This window comes from Dipodomys ordii, unplaced genomic scaffold (genome assembly GCF_000151885.1).
Source record: "Dipodomys ordii isolate 6190 unplaced genomic scaffold, Dord_2.0 Scaffold31, whole genome shotgun sequence".
Classification (NCBI taxonomy): domain Eukaryota; kingdom Metazoa; phylum Chordata; class Mammalia; order Rodentia; family Heteromyidae; genus Dipodomys; species Dipodomys ordii.
In genome coordinates this window covers 8858170-8878963 of record NW_012267247.1, presented here as the reverse complement: position 1 = coordinate 8878963, position 20794 = coordinate 8858170, and the positions used below count along the sequence as shown (strand labels likewise).

Genomic DNA, 20794 nt, shown 5'->3' with positions numbered 1-20794 from the left:
GCTAGCCTTGAGCTGAAGAGCTGAGGGACAGCACCTAGACCCAGAGTTCAGGTCCCATGACTGACAAAAAAAAAAGATTTAAAAAGTAGTTTTGGCCAGATACTGGTTGGTCATAACTGTAATCCTAGATACTCAGAAGACTGAGATCTGAGAATTATGATTTAAAGCTAGCCCAGGCAGGAAAGTCCATGAAACTCTTATTCCAATTAACCAACCAAAAAAATGGTCCTTGAGCTGTGGCTCAAGTAGAGAGTGCTATCCTTGAGCAGAAAAGCTCAGGGACAGTTCCCAGGCCCAGAATTCAAGCCCCAGGACCAGCACACACACAAAAATACAATTTTAGAAGTGGAGCTGTGGCTCAGTGGTAGAGTGCTAGCCTTGAGCAAAGAAGCTCAGGGACAATGCCCAGGCCCCCAGAGTTCAAGCTTCAAGACAGAGAGAGAGAGAGAGAGAGAGAGAACCAGGAAAAAAATCAGACACACAAAAATTAATTTCATGAGCTACTATAGTAAATTTTATCTTTATTTCATATTCTGAAAGGCAGCACCGACATGGGACAGTTGTATTTGCTGTCACTACCTCCAAGGCCTGACAGCATGGGCAGCCACAGCCTTGTCAATGAAGAGGAGCTGAGCTGTTTCAGACAATTCCATGATAGTTGTAGCCAGCCATTGAATAAAAGCTGACCCCAGCTTTCCTAATTGGTTTTGGTTGTGTCCTGGACTGTCCTTGGACCAGTCACTGAATTTTCCTGACCTGAGGTTTTTAGTGATCATCCATGCTTCCGAGGGTTAGTTCTAAGACAAAAGGAGACAACTAAAGCCCTTTGTAATCAGAAAGAATGCATCCGTAATTGTTTATCCAGTTATTTGTTTGTCAGTATTCTGTTTCAACTTAAGACAGCAAAGGGTGCCATTGAAGGCTGCTCATATGGCTCAGGGAAAATAGTCCTGTGTATAATCACAAAAGACAAAGCAACTGAGGTGAACTGTTTACGAAATCAGAGTAAAGGATATGCAGAGTTCTTTGTACTATTTCCAATGACTAAATCCCACTGGTTTGGTTTGGTTCATCCCTGGCCGAATCCCCCATTGATTTTTATTCTCTCTCTTTTTTCCTTTTTTTTTTTGGCTGGTCATGAGGCCTGAAACTCTGGGCCTGGGCACTGCCCCTCAGCTCTTCAGCTCAAGGCTAGCACTCTGCCACTTGAGCCACAGCGCCACTTCCGGCTTTTTCTGCTTATGTGTTGCTGAGCAATCGAACCCAGGGCCTCATACATACAAGACAAGCGCTCTACCATTGAGCCACCTTCCCAGCCGCCCCCCCCTTTTTTTTTTTAATTTGTCAGTCATGGGTCTTGAACTCATTTTGGGCGCTGTCCCTGAGCTCTTTAGCTCAAGGCTAACACTCTACTACTTGAGCTACAGCACCACTTCCAGTTTTCTGGTGGTTAATTGGAGATAAGAGTCTCAACAGACTTTCTTGCCCGGGCTGGCTTTGAACCATGATCCTCAGATTTTAGCCTCCTGAGGAGCTCTAGGATTACAGGCATGAGCCACCAGGGCCCGGCTGATACTTATTCTCTTAATTACTGATTGCAGTAGACATATGTAGATGATCCAGGTGGTGTGTGGTGACCAGAACAAATCTGGCTGAATCTCACCCAGTGAGCGGCAACCTTCTCACGTATTAACTCTGGAGAACAGCCTCATCTCCCTCTGGTGCTGCTTAGGGAGCCTATGTCTGAGGCCTTCTGCCCAGTCCTAGGGTGGGGCTCAGCCCCTGGAATCATGGCAGATAGGAGGTCTCCATCCACCTATCACCAGTTGCTCACTCAACCCAGGACCTCTGCCAGATGTATCCTGACTTGGATGATACTTCTTTTCTTTTTCCTTCCATATTTTCTTGGTTGATGAAGCATTTAGGACTCTCAGTTGGAGAAAACTTGTTTTGTGCAATAGCTGATTTGGTCCCCAAGGACATCACTAGAGAGTCTCCAGTTTCCATGTACCAGCTTGGGGAACTGTTGCTGAGGGCAGAGGTAGCTCTGCACTCTTACTCTATGGCCTTCTGTAATATTTGAGTGTTTTACTCAGTACACATTAAACTGTTGCTTTTGTAATTTTTTGTTGTTGTTGTTGGTCATGGGGCTTGAACTCTAGGCCTGGGCGCTGTCCCTCAGTTCTTCAACTCAAGGCTAGTGCTCTACCATTTGAGCTACAGCACCACTTCTGGTTTTCTGGTGGTTTATTGAAGATTAGACTTTACTGCTCGGGCTGGCTTTGAACTGCGATCCTTAGATCTCAGCCTCCTGAGTAGCTAGGATTATAGGTGTGAGCCACTGGCACCTGGCAATTTTTTAAAAAAATTTTGGTATTACTAGAGGTTTAAGTGCTTTGCATTTGCTAAGCAGGTGTTTTACCACTTGAGCCATTCCATCAGCCTTTTATTGGCTGGTCCTGGGGCTTTGAACTCAAGGCCTGGGCACTGTCCCTGAGCTTTTGTGCTCAAGGCTAGTTAGTGTTCTACCACTTCTAGCCACACCTCTACTTAAGACTTTTTGGTGGTTAATTCAAGGTAAGAGTCTCATGGACATTGCTGCTCAGGCTAGCTTTGAACTGCAGTCCTCACATCTTTTTTTCCTTAAACTTGGAACAATTTTAGACTTAGAAGTTATAATAGGGCTGGGAATATAGCCTAGTTGTAGAGTACTTGTCTAGCATGCATGAGACCCTGAGTTTGATTCCTCAGTACCGCAGAAAAAGCCAGAAGTGGCACTGTGGCTCAAGTGATAGTGCTAACCTTGAGCAAATGAAGCTCAGGGACTGCCCAGGCTCTGAATTCAAGCCCTAGGACAGGCCAAAAAAAAAAAAAAACAATTCCCATGTACCATTCATGCAGATTCCTCAGTAGCACATTCACTGTCTATGCATGTTGGTTGTGGGGCTTGAACTCTGGGCCTGGGCACTGTCTTTGAGCTCTTTAGCTCAAGGTGAGCGCTCTGCACTTGAGCCAAAGTGCCATTTCTAATTTTCTGGTGGCTTATTGGAGATGAGTTTCACAGACTTTCCTGCCTGGGCTGGCTTTGCATCATGATCCTCAGGTCTTAGCCTCCTGAGTTGCTAGGATTACAGATGTGAGCCACCAACGTCCAGCTCTTTTTTTTTTTTTCCCCTCTGAGCCATATGAGAGGAAACTAGAGGCATGATGCTGTTTATCTCCTGACTAGAGTGTTTCCTAAGAACAAGTACACAGGAAAGCTATCAGTCAGGACGTGAACACTGCCATGATGCTGTAGTCTTAACTGCTAAGCCCAGGCTTTGGGCCTTATCATGCCAGAGCTCTCACTGGCTCTGTCCACATCTGCAGACGCAGCCTCCAAGCATGCCACCCAGGCATTCTTTGACTGTCTACGTGCAGAGACGGAGCATGACAAGATCGAGGTGACTGTCATCAGCCCCGGTTACATCCACACCAACCTCTCCTTAAATGCTATCACTGCTGATGGCTCCAAATATGGAGGTAAGGCTGGTTTCTTGCTTTTTTTCTTTTCTTTTCTTTTTTTGTCATTTGTGGGGCTTGAACTCTTGGCCTGGGTACTGTCCCTGAGCTCTTCAGCTTAAGGTGAGTGCTCTATCACTTGGGCCACAGCACCATTTCCAGTTTTCTGGTGGTTAATTGGAGATAAGAGTCTTATGGGGGGCTGGGAAGGTGGCTCAGTGGAATAGTGCTTGCCTTGCATGCCTGAGGCCCTGGGTTCGATTCCTCAGCACCACATAAGCAAAAAGAAAAAAAAGCCGGAAGTGGTGGTGTGGCTCAAGTGGTAGAGCACTAGCCTTGAGCTGAAGAGCTGAGGGACAGTGCCCGGCCCAGAGTTTAGGCCCCACGACCGGACCCCAAAAAAAAAAGTCTTATGGCCTTTCCTGCCTAGGCTGGCTTTGAATGGAGATCCTCAGATCTCAGCCTCCTGATTAGCTAGGATTACAGGTGTGAGCTACTGGTGCTTGGCTGCTTTTTTTTTTTTTTAATGAAAAATTATTGGTTAGCCACAGAGACATGCTGCTCTTACCTCAGTTGTTGTTTACTTTTATTTGGAATATAATTTTCAAAACTATTTGGCATGGATATTGGTTGACCAAGAACTGCCCTTACCTAAGCATCTCCACTATAGCTTTTATTCAGAATACTGTCTCTGTAGGCAGAGGACTGCAAGGCAGAGGACATAAGTTCAAATGCTACACAACACATGTTAGCACATGTTAGCACAATTAGGACTAAGTTAATCTCATGGCAAGAGGGTGGAGGGGCTCATCAGATTGTCCTTATCCAGGGCCAGCCTTAAGAGGTGAGGCTGGGTATGGTGCAGTGCCTCTGAACCTCAATCTGAGGCAGCTCTGAGCTGACCTGCAGTTACCACTGTGGTTTTTGCCTCTCACATCAGCTGGCCAAGTGCTGGTGCTATTAGAGCCAGCTTTGACTTCCTAAGCTTGGTATGGGCCTGATGGTCTATACTGCAGTGACTGTCCAGGGCTATCAGTCCTGTACCTGCCCAGTCAGGCTCAAACTAAGACTGTCGAGGCCTCTTTGGCAGTGTCCCTGCCACAGAATGCTACAGAGGCAGGCCAGACAACTCCATGGCTGTTTATCCCTGGAAGATATCGCTGAAGCAGCTCTCTCTCTTTCTGGCACATAAGCAGCAATCAGAAACTTTTCCATCGTTCTCTGTTAAACACAGTGAGAGGCAAACAGCAGTGAGGGAGCTCGGGTATCAGGACAGCTACGATGGTGTTCTGGGCTGCTGACTGCTCCTGCTTTACTGGCAAAATTATTAGATCAATAGCAGAGAAAGCTGCTATCCTCGTACTTCCTAACCCTCCCAGCTACCTCCTTCAGCACCTACAGCAAACCCCATGTTTTTTCCCTGCCCCTCATTCAACTACAACCTGACATCAGGAGCTGAGACTGTCTATTACTATTGACTTGGTGCACTGGTGGTCAAATGGTCTCCCTCTGAAGCCCAGCTACAACACATAGTAGATGGTACAGCATCCTCTAGTCGTTGGTTCTCCTAAAGGCAAACTTTTCCAAAGCCAGGAAGCTCCACAGAAATAGTATTAAGGGCTCACTCTTTGAGGGCCACCCACCTCTGCTAGCCTTCTGCTTTTGCCACAGACCACTAAACACCAACTGGGTCCCTACTCTGTCCTGTCCTCACATCCTGTCCACATCTCCACTCAGAATGGCAAAATAGTTCTGCATTTCCTCAAAGCATAAAAACCACTTGGGATGGGGCATGCTGCCTGTAAAACACCCAAACTCTGGAAGAGCTCTTGGTGGGACTGCAGCAAGCTGGCTTAGGGGTCATGTCAGCTCAAGTCCTCCAAGGGGATCTTTGTCTCCCAAGTTCACATGTCCCTTTTCTTTTGTTTACTGTAGTTATGGACAAAACCACAACCCAGGGCCAATGCCCTACAATGGTGGCCCGGAATGTTCTTGTTGCTGTGGGCAAGAAGAGGAAAGATGTGATACTGGCTGACTTACTGCCATCCTGGGCCATTTATCTTCGAACTCTGGTTCCTGAGCTCTTTTTCAGAATCATGGCCTCCAGAGCCAAAAAAGAGCAGAAAACTAAGACCTCCTGATGCTGGTCAGAGCCGACAGCTCCAGCCAGCCTGGCCAGGCCAAGCAGCACACCTCTGTGGGTGTGCTTGCTCCACAAGAATAGCATATTAGTGGAGGTCTGTCTCCCAGGTGGGAAGAGACACGTCTGCAGGACTCAGGCCTGCTGCAGAGAACTAGAAGCAAGAACCAGCAAGCTTCTTCCCGGGGTGAGTGGCGAACAAAGAATAAACATGGAGCTGTGCTTTAACGCTAAAATATGAAATAAATGACTAGAATGTAAGAGTCAGTCCTCAAGGACTGTGTCCTTTGCATTCATGCCCCACCTGCACCTAGAAATGGGGTTTCAGCCTTGGCATCAGATGTGCTAGCAATGGACCTATTTTCTCATGTCTGACTTACCCAAGACCACCTTTTCTGCTCAGGGGAGATGGCCATAGGCTTAGGAAATTATTATTCATGTTTCCAGGTTCTGTGATTACCCATTCACTGTGCAAAACTGGTAAATGCATAATGGAAGATTCTCCATCTCCTAATGAAGCTGGCCTTAGTACCAGGAGGAGTTCCCCATGTTTGTTTTTTTTTGTTTTGGTCAGTCCTGAGCTGCTTTTACTCAAGGCTAGCATGCTACCACTTGAGCCACAGCACCACTTCTAGCTTTTTCTGCCTGTATGGTACTGAGGAATCAAACCCAGGGCTTCATGCATGCTAAGCAAGCACTCTACCACTAAGCTACCTTCCCAGCCCTGAAGACGAATTTATAGAGACAGTAGAGTCCCTGCCTGGATCTATGCTTCCCCTAGAAAGTGAAGTCCACAGAAACTGGCCACGCAGGCAGAGGTTCTGAGGTAGCACCTGGCTTCTTGGGGGGTTGGGAATGGGGTTGGGGAGAGATTCCGTATGGTTTTTTAGTTGGGGCAGAGATAGAACATGTTCCTTTTTCTTTTTTTGTGCCAGTCCTGGGGCTTAAATTCAGGACCTCTGAGCTCTCTCCCTTAGCTGTTTTTTGTTTTGGGTTGGTCGTGGGGCTTGAATTCTGGACTTGGGTGCTGTCCCTGCACTTTTCATCTCAAAGCGAGTGCTCTACCGCTTGAGCCACTTCTGGTTTTCTAGTGGTTTGTTGAAGAGAAGTCTCATGGACTTTCCTGTCTAGGCTGGCTTTGAACTGAGATCAGCCTCCTGAGCCAACTGGTGCCCAGCTTCCCATAGCCATTTTTTTTTTTTTTGGCCCGGTTGTGGGGCCTGAGCACTGTCCCTCAGCTCTTCAGCTCAAGGCTAGTGCCCTACCACTTGAGCCACAGCGCCACTTCCGGCTTTTTTCTTTTTGCTTATGTGGTGCTGAGGAATCGAACCCAGGGCCTCATGCATGCAAGGCAAGCACTCTACCACTGAGCCAACTTCCCAGCCCTTCCCTTAGCCATTTTGCTCATGGCTAGCACTCTGTAACTTGAGCCATAGTTGCAATAGTTTTTTACTATTTAATTGGAGATAAGACTCCTAAATTTTCCTGCCCATGCTGGCAACAAATATCAATCTTCCAGCTCTCAGCCTCCTGAGTAGATTAAAGTGTGAGTGCCCAGTGCCCAGCCATAACTTTTTTTGTTGTTTTTTATGGGTGTACAAAGGAATCAAATCCAGGGCTCATGCATGATAAGCAGGCATTCTACCACTACGCCATATTCCTAGCCCCTTAGATCTTAAAAGTGTGATTTTTAAAAAATTGGTTCTGCTTTCAGATACCTGATAAATTTTGTTTTCCACTTTGCTCTAGGGTCTGGTTTGTGGGCAGGAGCAAGGCACCTGTTTCCTGACTCAGAGAGCAACCCCTCAATAGCTTTCAGTGCAGTGTACAGTGCATGGAGAGTGCACACTTCCCTAGGCTCACAGCACATGAGCCAGATGTGAAATCTAAAGCCCAGAGGCAGAGGAGACACAAACGCAAAAGCTCACCAAGCTCAGCCCTTCCCAGTTCCTGTCAGCTGTCCTCTAATGCAGACCTCTTTGCTGCTCTGAAAGTGACTGGGGTAGGAAGTCTTGACCCGTGGGGTTACCTTGCCACAAGATAACCCAGATCATGTGGCCTTTATTTCTTCTCAACTGGAAAAAGCTGTATGAAGCCTTGTGGTCTATCACCGAAAAGTAGAAGGTACTTACTAGAAACTATGTGGGGGTTGCTGGTCGTGGTGGGAGGTAGGCAGATGCACATTTGCTTCCCCTCCCACAACCTTGACTCAAGCATACCTATTGCTGTCCTGTTGGACTTGCCACCTGGCCCTGGCCAGAAAACCAAGATAGCATCTAAGAATCTGGGTTAGTCCACACAAGACTCTTTGTTTAGTGCAGCGTAGGGAATGGTGAACAAGCCGCTATTTGCGCCTGCTTACTATTTTGGACGAGGGCATCTGCCCAGCTGACTGCAGGTCTTTGCCCTGTCAGGCCCCAGCCACCTCCTCCATGAGATCTGATGTGCAGAAAGAACAAGGCCAGGCCAGGCCAGACACAGAGCATTTGTTACAAAACCTGTTATCATGCTATGTCTGCCCATAGGCTTGAAGCCAGTGCTCAAGTACCAGAGGTCGTGGGCACTAATTTCAACTCATCCTACACAAAGGAGATAGGGCCTTTTGGGACTACCTGTTGCCAGATCAGTTCATTGTTCCTAATGACCAATCTGTCACATAAACAATATGTACCCAATGTCTTCTTGCCAGCAAGCACTCAACTGAGCGATCAGCATTTCTAGACCCTTGGGATTAAGTTCAAGTTTCTTAAAACTTGCTGGGGTCGTGAGCTACTTTTTTTTTTTTTTGGTGCCTGTCCTGGGGTTTGAGCACAGGGGTTGGCTGCTGTCTCTGAGCTCTTTTGCTCAAGGCTAGCACTCTACTACTTGATCCACAATCTTTTTAAAGCTCTGGATCTTCTCTACCAAAAACGCCTTCCTTCCTCTGCATCCCTGGTAAGCACCCCTTCATGACTTCTCATGTCTATACAGTGGGTGAAAGTTAACTGGTGTGTCTTAAATTCTATCCTTTGGAAGTGCTACACTGCACCAGGTGCTAGTGGCAGCCAATACCCATGTACACACCCTGCTACATGGCTCTTTGGAACAGCTGGAGATAAAGGGAGCATGCCAGACTACACAATCCACTTTTTGATAAGGGACAAGCACAGGAAGAACTGGGCTTCTGTGGACAAGGCAGCCCCCCAGCCAGGATGCTTCACAGACTGCTGTGAGGACTCTTCCTGTGGCCTGGGACCAGGGAATGAATTCTGTCTTCATCAGGAACAACTTTAGAAAAGGCAGAAATGTTAGCTGTGTCCTTGTAAATCAGACCTTTGGAGGAGGGCTGGACCCAAGATCTCCAAGTAAACCAAAGGAAGCCAGCCCCTGTGGCATTTCTACCTTAATTTACTTTGACTAAGCAGCACATCAGCAGTGCTGGCAATGATGAGAGCAAGGCAAGCTGTAAGACTGGCGGGCCTCATTTGAGACCTAGGCCTGTCCTCACCACAAATGCTGACAAGGGATTGCAGCAATAAACAGGTCATGACCCATACATATATAGCAGCAGCTACAGGCATAGGCATAGAAAGAGAACAGCAAGAGTTGAAATTCTCATAATTTTAATGGTCAACAGCTTCTGGTTGGCTCTGAATGGTGCAGTTAAACAATACACTTAAAGACATCCCCCCACCCCCAAGCGCGTTCACACCCATCAGTAGCATTGGCCTCCATCCACACTCCACCACCTAGTCAGACTTCCACAGCCACGGACCCAGTCCTGGGTTATGGAAATCCATACCTTAGTGTAATGAGCTGAAAAAACCCTTGGTATACCCATGATCTGTGTTATTTTTAAAAAATAACAAGTATGAAACCAAACACCTTCCCAGGCTCTGCCGCCTCACAGAGCCCAAAGTGTTGCTGTGGCGATCTGAGTCCTCTCGTCTCTTGTGGGCTGTGTGGTTCTGCTCCGCGTCCTGTTCTCCTGCAGTCATACGGCGTAGAGCTCGTAAACCTTCTTTACACAGTACACCAGGGCGGCCAATGCTATCGTGTTATGCAGTCTCTTTCTGTGCAGGTCGTCCTTCCGGACCAGCACCACTGGGGTGGAGGAGGTGAGCGTGTGCAGAGGCAGGCGGGACAGTTTATAGGCGTCGTACTCCACCTGGTACTTGCAGCACGGGTCAAACTGCCAGGAGATCCCATAGAGGGTGCAGCAGGCCAAGCTGAGCACGCCGGCAGGCAGGGAGATGTAGTGGGAATAATCCCGGGGCAGTGCCAATGGGGTGAAGAGGCAGGTGGTGCCCGCCAGCACGGCCGTCTTGTGCAGGCAGTTGCCCACGGTGATCCAGCGTGCTGTCTCGTCACCAATGCGGGTGGGCTCTATCACAATGTACTTGTACTGGGCTTCCAGGGCCTGCTCCAGCTCGTACTCAAACTGGTCCTGGGCGTTCTCCCCATTGTAGATCTCGTGCACAATGTAGCAGTCCGTGGCCGACAAGCTTACCCTTTGGTGGAGGGAGAGAGACAAGGAACTTAGGGTGAGAAGCATGAATTGTATTTGGTAAGGCTTGGGGACAGATGCCAGGGAGCATCTTGTCTGTTTATCTGCTTCAGAACCCAACACACAAGATCACTAAAGATTTTTTATGTGAAGGCAAGAAATAGTGAAACAGACACAGAAGAGCTGTAGTGTTGGAGATGACCAGCTACTGTACACGCACAGGGCATCAGCATGGGCTCAAAGGAAAGCCTCTGTCCACAGTGCTACAGACATGGGAGCATAACAGAAGCACAGGCTCAACAGTGTTCCTGTTTCTCCAGATACCTACAAATGGGAGGAGGCTTTTAGTGAGAAGAGACTCCGGGACAACTAATGCTAACCCACCCTGCTCTTTGCCTACCACAGGCCACCCTTGGCCTGCAGAGCAAAAGGTAAAGAAGGAAAGCAGCTAAGGTGAGGAACTCTACAGAGCACAGCTGCTCATCACTGCAACAAGGGCCCTTTTGGGAGACCAGGAGAGGTGGTGGACCCAGCCACTTCAGAGGATACACAGCCCTGAGCAGTAGCTCTCAACTTAGGTGGGGAAAAAGGAAGAACCACCACCTGCCAGACTTCTCCACAAACAACCCAGGACTGTCATCTGGAGAGCTGCTATCACTCACACAAGGACCCTGTAAACTGTGCATGGAGATCTACCCCAAGGCCAGTCTGATCCCAGCTTCTTCCTGGCACTTAGATGACATGAGCCTAACCAAGTGAAGATAGGGGTATGCAATGCTGGGCCTTAGCCCCATCAATGATCATAGGCTGAAAGGTGTACTAGGCAATTTGAGGATTCCACTTGAGGCCTCACCAATGTAGAATTCCCACTAACCCAAAATCTTCTCCATCTGTGTCAGGCAAACCTAAATGCAGAGCTGCACATTCCTTGTCATGTGTTAAGACACTGTTGCTCTGACAAAAGACCTGAGAGAAACAGTTATAGAGTAGGAAGGGTTTATTTTGGTTTAGTTCATGGTAAGCAGGTTCCATGTTTGTGGGCCTGTGTGAGGCAAGACATCATAGTGGAGATGGTGTGGTAGGTGAGAATGTTCACCCCATGGCATCCAAGAAGCAGAGGCAGACAGGAAAGGGACAGAGCAAGACAGACCCCTCAAAGACACTTCATCCCTTGACCTTCCAACCTGGCCCTACTTTCCAATAAGTGTATTCAGCTCACAAGTCCATTCATCGACTAAGCAAACCACTAACATGCTGCTTTACTAATCTCCTAGGTAGCCCTCAATCCAGTCAAACACAAAATGAGCCATCATCATCATGAGGCTTGCTTCAGCCTGTCTGCATCTACTTCTAGTTTGATGTCACCAGTTGTCTGCCAGGAAACCTTCCTTTTCCAAGCCTCACAGGGATACTTGTATACCAGGCAGGATCAAACTTTAACCCACAAGGTCCCCATGTAGAGCCATCTCTATGAAATGTTTCAGTGAAAAGCAGCCACGGGTCCTTAGCTAGTCAGACTGGCTCAGGGAGCTGGAATGTCACTGCTCCTCTACCCAAGTTCATGTACCTCTGAATTCTCTAGGAGAGAGTACACTAAGTCATAAAGATCACCTACATATTGGCTAGTAGTAAGAGCCCAGAGACATAGAAAGTACAGCCACTTAGCCTGTCTTGGGCAAGCACACTACAGGAAACTGCTACACATCAGTGACCACAGCACAGGAATACCTAGTAAAGATGCTTAAAACAAGGTCGTCACCAGTTCAGCCCAGGGTGATCCCAGTTCCCCAGCTGCCCTTCAAAAATGGAAGAAATAGCCAGGCGCTGGTGGCTCACGCCTGTAATCCTAGCTACTCAGGAGGCTGAGATCTGAGGATAGCGGTTCAAAGCCAGCCCGGGCAGGAGAGACGGTGAGACTCCTATCTCCAATAAACCACCAGAAAACCGGAAGTGGCACTGTAGCTCAAGTGGTAGAGCACTCGCCTTGAGCTGAAGAGCTGAAGGACAGCGCCCAGACCCAGAGTTCAAGCCCCACGACCGAAAAAAAAAAAAAAAAAAAAAAAGGAAGAAATAAAATGGAGTCAGGAGAGTAACAGACTAAGGGCAAACTTAGAAGATGGCTGGGAATGTGGCTTAGTAGAGTGCTTGCCTGCCATGCATGAAGCCCTGGGTTTGATTCCTCAGTATCACATAAACAGAAAAGGCCACAAGTGGCATTGTGGCTCAAGTGGTAGAGTGCTAGCCTTGAGCAAAAGCAGCTCAGGGGCAGTGCCTAGGCCCTGAGTTCAAGCCCTAAGACTGCCCCCACCACCACCTCCCCCCACAAAAAACAGGCTCCTTACTGGACAATGTGATAAACAAATCCTTCTTGTTGTCATTTCTGGGCTAGAGCTGACACTTTTTAATGCCAGACCTGGGGCTTGAACTCATGGCCTAAGTACTGTCCCTGAGCTTTTTTGCTCAAGGCTAGTGCCCTACTACTTGAGCCACAGCTCCACTTCCGGTTTTATGATAGTTTCATCAATTTTCCTTCTTGGGCTGGCTTTTTTTTTTTCTTTTTTGGTCCGGTCGTGGGGCCTGAACTCTGGGCCTGGGTGCTGTCCCTCAGCTCTTCAGCTCAAGGCTAGTACTCTACCACTTGAGCCACAGCGCCACTTCCAGCTTTTTTCTTTTTTGCTTATGTGGTGCTGAGGAATCGAACCCAGGACCTCAGGCATGCAAGGCAAGTGCTCTACCACTGAGCCACCTTCCCAGCCCCTTCTTGGGCTGGCTTTAAACCATGATCCTCAGATCTCAGCAACCTGAATATCTAGGCTAATATAATAGGTATGAGTAATCAGCAGCAGCTAGCCTAATGCTTTACTTTTAATTTCACTTATTTATTTGGCATTGGTTTAGACTCAGACAATACCTTCTAATTAAATAACAAACCCTGATTTAACTGTGCACTAGGGAAAAAGCTGCTCCCTGGGGTCCCACCAGAAGCCTCAGCAAGGGGACTGGGTATACCTCAGTGGCAAAGCACTTGTCTACCATTTGTGAGGCTCTAGGCTCATCCACAGTACCATCAAATATACATATAAAATATTGAAAGGGGAGAGAGGAGGGAGGGAAAGTGAAGAGGAGAGCTCAGCCTGCAAGAAGTTCAAAGCAGCCAGGCATGCCCATCACAGACACAGGGTTTCCTATTAAGGCTCTTTGTGGAATTTCTCCCCTTGGAACAAGTTCAAAGGAGAGGAAGGTGAAAAGGAGGTCACTGCAGTTGTTTCTCCCAAGCAGGATCCAGCACTTTAAGACATCTTTAGGAAGCCCGAGGCTGCCTTTCAAGCAAGAGGCTGAATAATTCTCATACAAATCACACAGGAATCAAAGTAAGTGCTAAAGCCAGGAATGGTGGTTTACACCTATAATCCCAGGAACTGGAAGTGGGAAGACCTTAAATTCAAGGCCAGACTATACTACTTGGCCCGAAAATGCCACAAAAGGGGAAAAAGGAAGAAAAAAAAAGGCTTTGCTAAGTAACTTCCCACCCCACTCCTGCCCAGATAGGAAGGGACAAAGGGCTCCACTCCCAAATGGGAGTGTCCCAGGAGAGATTTCCTTCATATCTCAAGTCCATCAGAGGCTGAGGGACAGTGGCACCCAGCCAGAGAGTAACCAAGCACATACCTGAGAAGCCACTGCTTCCAAGGCACTTGAGCCCTGCTGACTTTCAGGTAATCCCAGAACACCTTGCTGTGCAAAGTGTCAGAGGTGAGCACTCATCCCTGCGGAACACTCAGCAAAACATGGTGTCAACTTGGGGTTACAGAGTGTTCTAATCAAAACGCTAGCTGACTGTGTGTCATACCCAGCCACTTCATCCCAGTAAAGAACAACCAGTTCAACAGACCACTCCATCTTGGAAACACATCAGTGAGTAGATGCTACCTCCCCTGACTCCTGACCAGTCTCTAGCTCCTTCTGTATGTCTAGCTGGCATCCACATCCACCCAGAGCCATGCTGCCCCAGCCACTCTGCAGAGCACCACCCCCAAGGCCTTGGGCAGGTTCCAGGAAAAAGATTTCTCCTGACATTTGTCAAGACAGATTAGTGGGTATGTGCCTAAGTCTCAGCATGCCTGGGACCCCTACAGGTTGGAGGTCAGTGGAAGACTCTGGCACCCTGTCCTCACTGCAGGAAGTCTTGGAATACTCGCTTAGTATGTGTACATCTAGGTGTGACCACCTAGTGCTCAAACTCCCAGAGAAGATTCTACTGACAAGCTCCCCAATGCCTGTTAAGGTCACCTCAGCTGTCTGGAGCCCCAGTATACCAGATCTGCCATGGATGGACTTAGACCAACGATAAAGAGTGAAAACAGGGGCAAGGCTGGGAATGTGGCTTAGTGACAGAGTGCTTGCCTAGCATGCATGAAGCCCTGAGTTCATTTCCTCAGTACCACATAAACAGAAAAGGCCAGAAGTGGCACTGTGGCTTAAGTGGTAAAGTGCTAGCCTTGAGCAAAAGCAGCTCAGGGATCATGCCCAGGCCCTGAGTTCAAGCCTCAGGACTGGCAAAAACAAAAAGCCAGGCGCTAGTGACTCATGCCTGTAACCCTAGCTACTCAGGAGGCTGAGATCTGAGAATCATGTTTCAAAGCCAGTCCAGGCAAGAATGTGAGACTCATCTCCAATTAACCACCGAAAAACCAGACGTGGCGCTGTGGCTCAAAGTGGTAGAGCACTAGCCTTGAGTTGAAGAGCTCAGGGACAGAACCCAGGCCCAGAGTTCAAGCCCCAGGACTGACAAAACAAAATGTGAGCAAACCCAACCAAGCAAGCAAGAGCATCAATGGATAGACAATGAAGCTGCACAACAAGCGGTTTCCTGCATATCTATCTGCCTGGCAGCAGGAACAACTCAGAGCCAGGTAAGGAAGAAGTCTCAGGCTCCACTAGGACAAGATAGAATCTTCAAGAGTAGATTTCTAGGATCTCATTCAAAACAGAAGGAAGGAGATGGCAATGGTCAAGCCAACACCAACAATGCATATGAAGCACAGGAACTCCTCTGTCCTGAAATAGACCAAGCTGTCAGGACCCCACTTCCTCCTACACTGGGTGGAATAGGATGCTCTCTGCACTGCACACATAAGTTCTAGAGGGCATGGGCCTGTACCTAGAATGCTCATATGGACTCTGAACTATTCTACTTCAAAAACTGGTGGCTAGCCTCCCCAGGAGAGTCAGCACCCAGCTCAAGTGGCTTGCTTTTGCTTCTGCAGCCTGGGCAAGAGCCAGTTAGAAAGAGGCTTTGAACCCTAACTCCTAAGGGCATGCACTTTAGAACCTGAGTGGCCTGATGGTGGGGACATGGGAATTTTTTTTTTTAATGTTTTCGTATGGGTACTGCAGCTCTGAATTCAGGATCTTTCCCTGGCTTTTTGATTCATGGCTGGCACTCTATCATGTAAGCCACACCTCCACTTCTGGCTTTTGGTGGTTAATTGGAAATAGAAATCTCACAAGCTTTCCTGCCTGGGCTAGCTTTGAACTTCATTCAATCCTCAGATCTTAGTGTGCTGAGTAGGTAGGTATGAACCCCTAGTACCTTGCTGGAAGTATCTCTCTCTTTTTGAAAAGCAGTACAGGTTGAAGATTCTCTGATTTCCTTGATGAAGAAGTGTTTGATTTTGGTTTTTGATTTGGAGATAATTTCATATCCATATTTTGGGAGTGGAAGCCAAGTCAGGAGTTCATTTATGTACACTTACACCCAAAGGACCTCCTGGGGCTTGAACTCACTGTCCCTGAGTTGCTTTTGCTCAAGACTAGCACTCTACCACTTGAGCCATAGCACCACTTCAAGCTTTTTCTGTTTATGTGGTACTGAGGAATTGAACCCAGGGCTTCATGTATGCTAGGCAAGCATTCTACCACTAAGCTACATTCCAAGCCCTATCTTTAATTTTCATTGCATGTGTAAAATGACCTCAACTAAGTCTACATTGATGAGACTTTTATCTCCAAGAATGTTGAAAGAGGGACATTATCAAGATATACTTTATTCACAAACTGGTTTGCTAAATGGCAATTCCTTTGTAGAACTACTTAAATAAGTGAACTTAAAAAAAGTCGGGCTGAGAATGTGGCTCAAGTGGTAAAGCAAAAGTAGCTTTGAGCAAAAGTAGCTCAGGGGCAGTGCCCAGGATCTGAGTGCAAGGCCCAGGACTGGCAAAAAAAAAAAAGTATCAATGAATTTCCTGCCCCAGCTGGCTTTGAAACTCAATCCTTGGATTACAGAGGTGAGCCACTGGCACCCTGCTTTTTTTTTTTTAAAAAAAAGATATGTATTTGCTTGTATATAAACCAAACATTTCTGGAAGGAGATACAGACCTGATAATGTGACTGTCACTGGAGATGGCACTAAGTGGCTAAAGAAAGAAAAAGGAGTCCCTTCTTAATGACCTTTGATCCTTTTGAACTTGCAATCTCTGAAACTTAAGAAACAGGGTCATTGTCCTGATACACTACAACAACAACCTTGTTCAAGCAACTCAGTCCACTACTACTTGTGACTGGCCCTCAGCTTACCACTACACTACAATAAACTAGTTCAGGTGATAACTGGCAAAGGAATGCCCCAGCTCTAAGCATTCACACAGAGTAAATAAAGGAGGATACCCTCAGGGCAGGAACCCAAAGGTGTAATTCCTCTGAATATTTAAAATACTATTTATCAAAAAGAATTATAGCTTGGTACTGGTGGCTCATGCCTGTAAAACTAGCTACTCAGGAGGCTGAGATCTGAGGGTCGTGTTTCAAAACCAGCCAGGACAATAAAGTGTGTGAGAGGGGCTGGGAAGGTGGCTCAGTGGTAGAGTGCTTGCCTTGCAAGCCTGAGGCCCTGGGTTCGATTCCTCAGCACCATATAAGCAAAAAGAAAAAAGCCGGAAGTGGCGCTGTGGCTCAAGTGGTAGAGCGCTAGCCTTGAGCTGAAGAGCTGAGGGACAGCACCCAGGCCCAGAGTTCAGGCCCCATGACCTGACCCCCTGCCCCCCCCAGCAAAAAAAAAAAAAAAAAGCTTCACCAGTAAGGTGGTTTCTGACTGGGGGAGCTCCCATGGGCCAAAGCAAGTAGTTTTCCACTTGAAAAGCTGCATGGCGAACACAAGCTTTTTATTTATCTAACTGGTAAAATCCACCAAGCAAAATTAACTACCTTAATCTTTTGAAGTGTACAGTAAGTAGTGTTAAGTACATTCACACCTATTGTGCCACCAATCTCTAGAACTTCATCTTGGCAAAACCAAAACTTTACTCATTGAACAATAACTCATTTTCCCACTCTAACCTCTGGCAGCCACATTCTACTATGTGACTACCACAGTGTGTCTTTTTGTAACTGGTCATTTTATTTCCATAATATCTCCAAGGGCCAGTCATACTGTACCTTGTCCAAAATCTCCTTCCTTCCTTGTGGCTGAATGAGATGCCATTGTACAACTACTTCACATTTTGTTTATCCATCCATACATATGCCAATGGATACTTGGGTTGTTACTCCTTTTTGACTATTATGTAACACTGCTATAAACACAGGTGAACAAGAATCTATTCAATTCTTTTGGGTATGTTTCTGAAAGAGGAATTGTTAGATTATACAATTCTGTGTTTAATTTTCTGAGGACTCGATACACTGCTTTCCACAGCAGCTATAACTACTTTACTTCCCCACCAGCAGCACACCAGGGTTCCAACATCTCCACAACCTTGACTATACTTGTTATTTCCTGCTGAACAGTAACTATCCTAATGTGGTCTTTTCACTGTAGTTTGGATTTACATTTTTTCCCCTTTTTATTTTTTCTTCAAGGCTGGGCTGGAACCTAGGGCCTGACACATCTTAGGCAAGCCCTACTCCCACTGATCTGCACCTCTAAACCCTAGAGTGTGTGTGTGTGTGTGTGTGTGTGCACCTGTACATGCCAGTCTTGGGACTTGAACTCAGGGACTGGATGTTATCCCTGAGCTTTTTTGCTCAAGGCTAGCACTCTTAACATTTGAGCCACAGCTCTACTTCCTGCTTTTGGGTGATTAGTTATACATAAGAGTCTCATAGGCTTTCCTGCCAAGTTTGGTTAGGGGTGTGTATGGGGGGTGGTGTTGGTCATGGGGCCTGAACTCTGGGCCTGGGCGCTGTCCTTCAGCTCTTCAGCTCAAGGCTAGCACGCTACCACTTGAGCCACAGCACCACTTCAGCTTTTTCTGCTTATGTGGTACAGAGGAATCCAACCCAGGCTCATGCATGCAAGGCCAGTACTCTACTGCTGAGCCACTTTCTCACCCCCCTTCTCTCTCTCTCTCTCTTTTTTTGCCAGTCCTGGACTTGAACAGGCCTGGGCACTGTTCCTGAGCTTCTTTTGCTCAAGGCTAGCACTCTACCATTTGAGCCACAATGCCATTTCTGGCTTGTTCTATTTATGTGGTACTGAGTACAGGCACCTAGGGTTTCATGCATGCTAGGCAAGCATTCTACCACTAAGCCATATTTCCAGCCCCTCATTGCCTTCTTTCATTTAGCATATTTTTAAGAAATAAAATGTTATGTTTACTCTGTCACATTAGAAACCTAACTTGTGTTAACATACAGTTTTTCACAACCAAATGTAGATATATGAGAAAATATCAATGGTGTTATACACCAAAAAGCTTTTCTGTTTAAAAAAAAATAACAAAAACAAAACAACTGCAAGTTGTCAGTAGCTAATGTCTATAATCCTGGCTACTCAGGAGGCTGAGACCTCCTGACAGGATACGAGATGACAGGATAGAACTCTGCACGATTACATCTCTAGTTAACTAGCAAAAGGCTGTGTAGCTCAAGTAGTAGAGCGCCAGCCAGGAGCAACAAAACAAAGCTTGAGGCCCTGAATTCAAAAACAGTGATTTTTCTAATGGAGGAAAAAAAGAATTATAGCTGGGCATCAGTGGCTCACATTGGTAATCCTAGCTATTCAGGAGGCTGAGATCTGAGAATCACAGTTCAAAGCCAGCTTGGGCAGGAAAATCTATAGACACTTATCTCCAATAAACTACTCAGAAAATGCTGAAAGTGGCGCTGTAGCTCAAGTGGTAGAGCACAATGAGCACAGAAAGGCTCAGTGACAGAGCCTAGGCCCTGAGTTCAAGCCCCAGAACTGGCAAAAAAAAAAGTTTAATTGCATGCAGTGGCACACACCTGCAGTGCCAGCTGCTTAGGAAGATCACTTGAGCTAGGGAACTTGAGATCAGCCTGGGGAACATAGCAGCAATCCTCTCGAATAAGAAAAAAGAAAAATCCCACTTGATAACCTGTATCTCTTGGAGTGACCAGATACTTGGGGCCTCCACTTCCAAGGACAGGAGGAGGTGGCTCACTTGTGCTTTGGGTTCTTCCCAGTATCTGTGGAGAAGCCACAGGGAAGATGCCCAACCCAGTATAATGAGAAGGGTCTTTTTTTTTTGTTTTTTTTGGGTCCGGTCATGGGGCCTGAACTCTGGGCCTAGGCTCTGTCCCTCAGCTCTTCAGCTCAAGGCTAGCATTCTACCTCTTAAGCCACAGCACCACTTCCAGCTTTTTTCTTTTTGCTTATTGGTGCTGAGGAATCGAACCCAGGGCCTCAGGCATGCAAGGCAAGCACTCTACCACTAAACCACCTTCCCAGCCCGAGAAGGGTCTTATGTGAGGACGTTAGCCTCACACCCTGCAGTCTTAACTAGGGAAGAAGTAGGCAACACCATTTCCCTGTTGTATGTACGCAAGCTTTGGCCACATTGCCCTGTAAACCTTTACCATCCTTGCTTCTTGCAAGACCCAGAAAAACCTAACTGCTGTGGAAGCTCCTGGCTGTAGTGTATGCCATTTACTGGACTGTGGCCCAGGGAGCAAGCGTAAGCTCACATCTACAATACAAAGCAGGGCTCGCTGCTCAAGCTCCAACAAGACCAGACCTTCCCAGCTCTGGGACTGAATGTAACAAGTTCCCCAAAGTCATTAGCAGAAATATTTGTAATGAGTGGCAGGAAGAGAAAAGCTATTATGGTAATTAGGGGAAGTGGTGCCTGAAATTTTAAAGGAGGTGGTCTGTCAGGCTACTTTTTACTTCATAAACATGTGGTCACTTGACCACCACATGTGATATGAGGTGTGCTAGACTTTACCTCTACCCACAGGATCAGGAAACCATGTTGCCCAACAAAGTTTTGCTTCCTCAGGACTCAGGAGAAAGCAGAAAGATGAAGCAGTCAAGTTAAATGCCACAGACTTAAAGATCAACATAAACATAAGCACAGAGAAAGAGGCCCAAACACTAAGAAGTACCTGTGTTGCATGGCACCTGATACTGTCTTGGTCTCAGAGAAAATCACATGTAGGAGGCCACCCTCCTACTCTGCAGTCTGCTGACTATGAGTGGCTCTTCTGCCTCAGCAACAAGGACACAGCGCTCCAAATGTGGGAGTCTAGGGGCCAGGGTTCAAGTTGCCTCTCACTCACTGGCTCTGTGTCAAAGGGCAAAATACCTAGCTCCTCTGAGCCAATTTCTCTCCTGTCAAATAGAGCCAAAGCCCTGGCTTACTCAAAGCACTGCAGTGACCTCAGGACCTGAGCCAGGTGTGTAACCAAAGGGGGAAGTTGCAAAGCA

At 47.1% G+C, this 20794-nt stretch overlaps 2 protein-coding genes across 3 annotated transcripts in view; one reads left to right on the top strand and one right to left on the bottom strand.

The window, feature by feature from the left end:
* The window catches only part of Dhrs7b (dehydrogenase/reductase (SDR family) member 7B), a 43881-nt gene extending 37979 nt beyond the window's left edge, over positions 1 to 5902 (top strand). The window contains exons 5-6 of the mRNA XM_013016272.1: positions 3370 to 3522; positions 5437 to 5902. Coding sequence (XP_012871726.1) covers positions 3370 to 3522; positions 5437 to 5642 — 359 coding nt within the window. The 3' untranslated portion in view covers positions 5643 to 5902. The remainder of the gene's footprint in view (positions 1 to 3369; positions 3523 to 5436) is intronic.
* Positions 5903 to 9226: 3324 nt separating this feature from the next.
* The window catches only part of Tmem11 (transmembrane protein 11), a 21610-nt gene continuing 10042 nt past the window's right edge, over positions 9227 to 20794 (bottom strand). For both annotated transcript variants that reach the window (XM_013016595.1, XM_013016594.1), the window contains one exon: positions 9227 to 10131. In XM_013016595.1, coding sequence (XP_012872049.1) covers positions 9615 to 10131 — 517 coding nt within the window. In that variant the 3' untranslated portion in view covers positions 9227 to 9614. The remainder of the gene's footprint in view (positions 10132 to 20794) is intronic.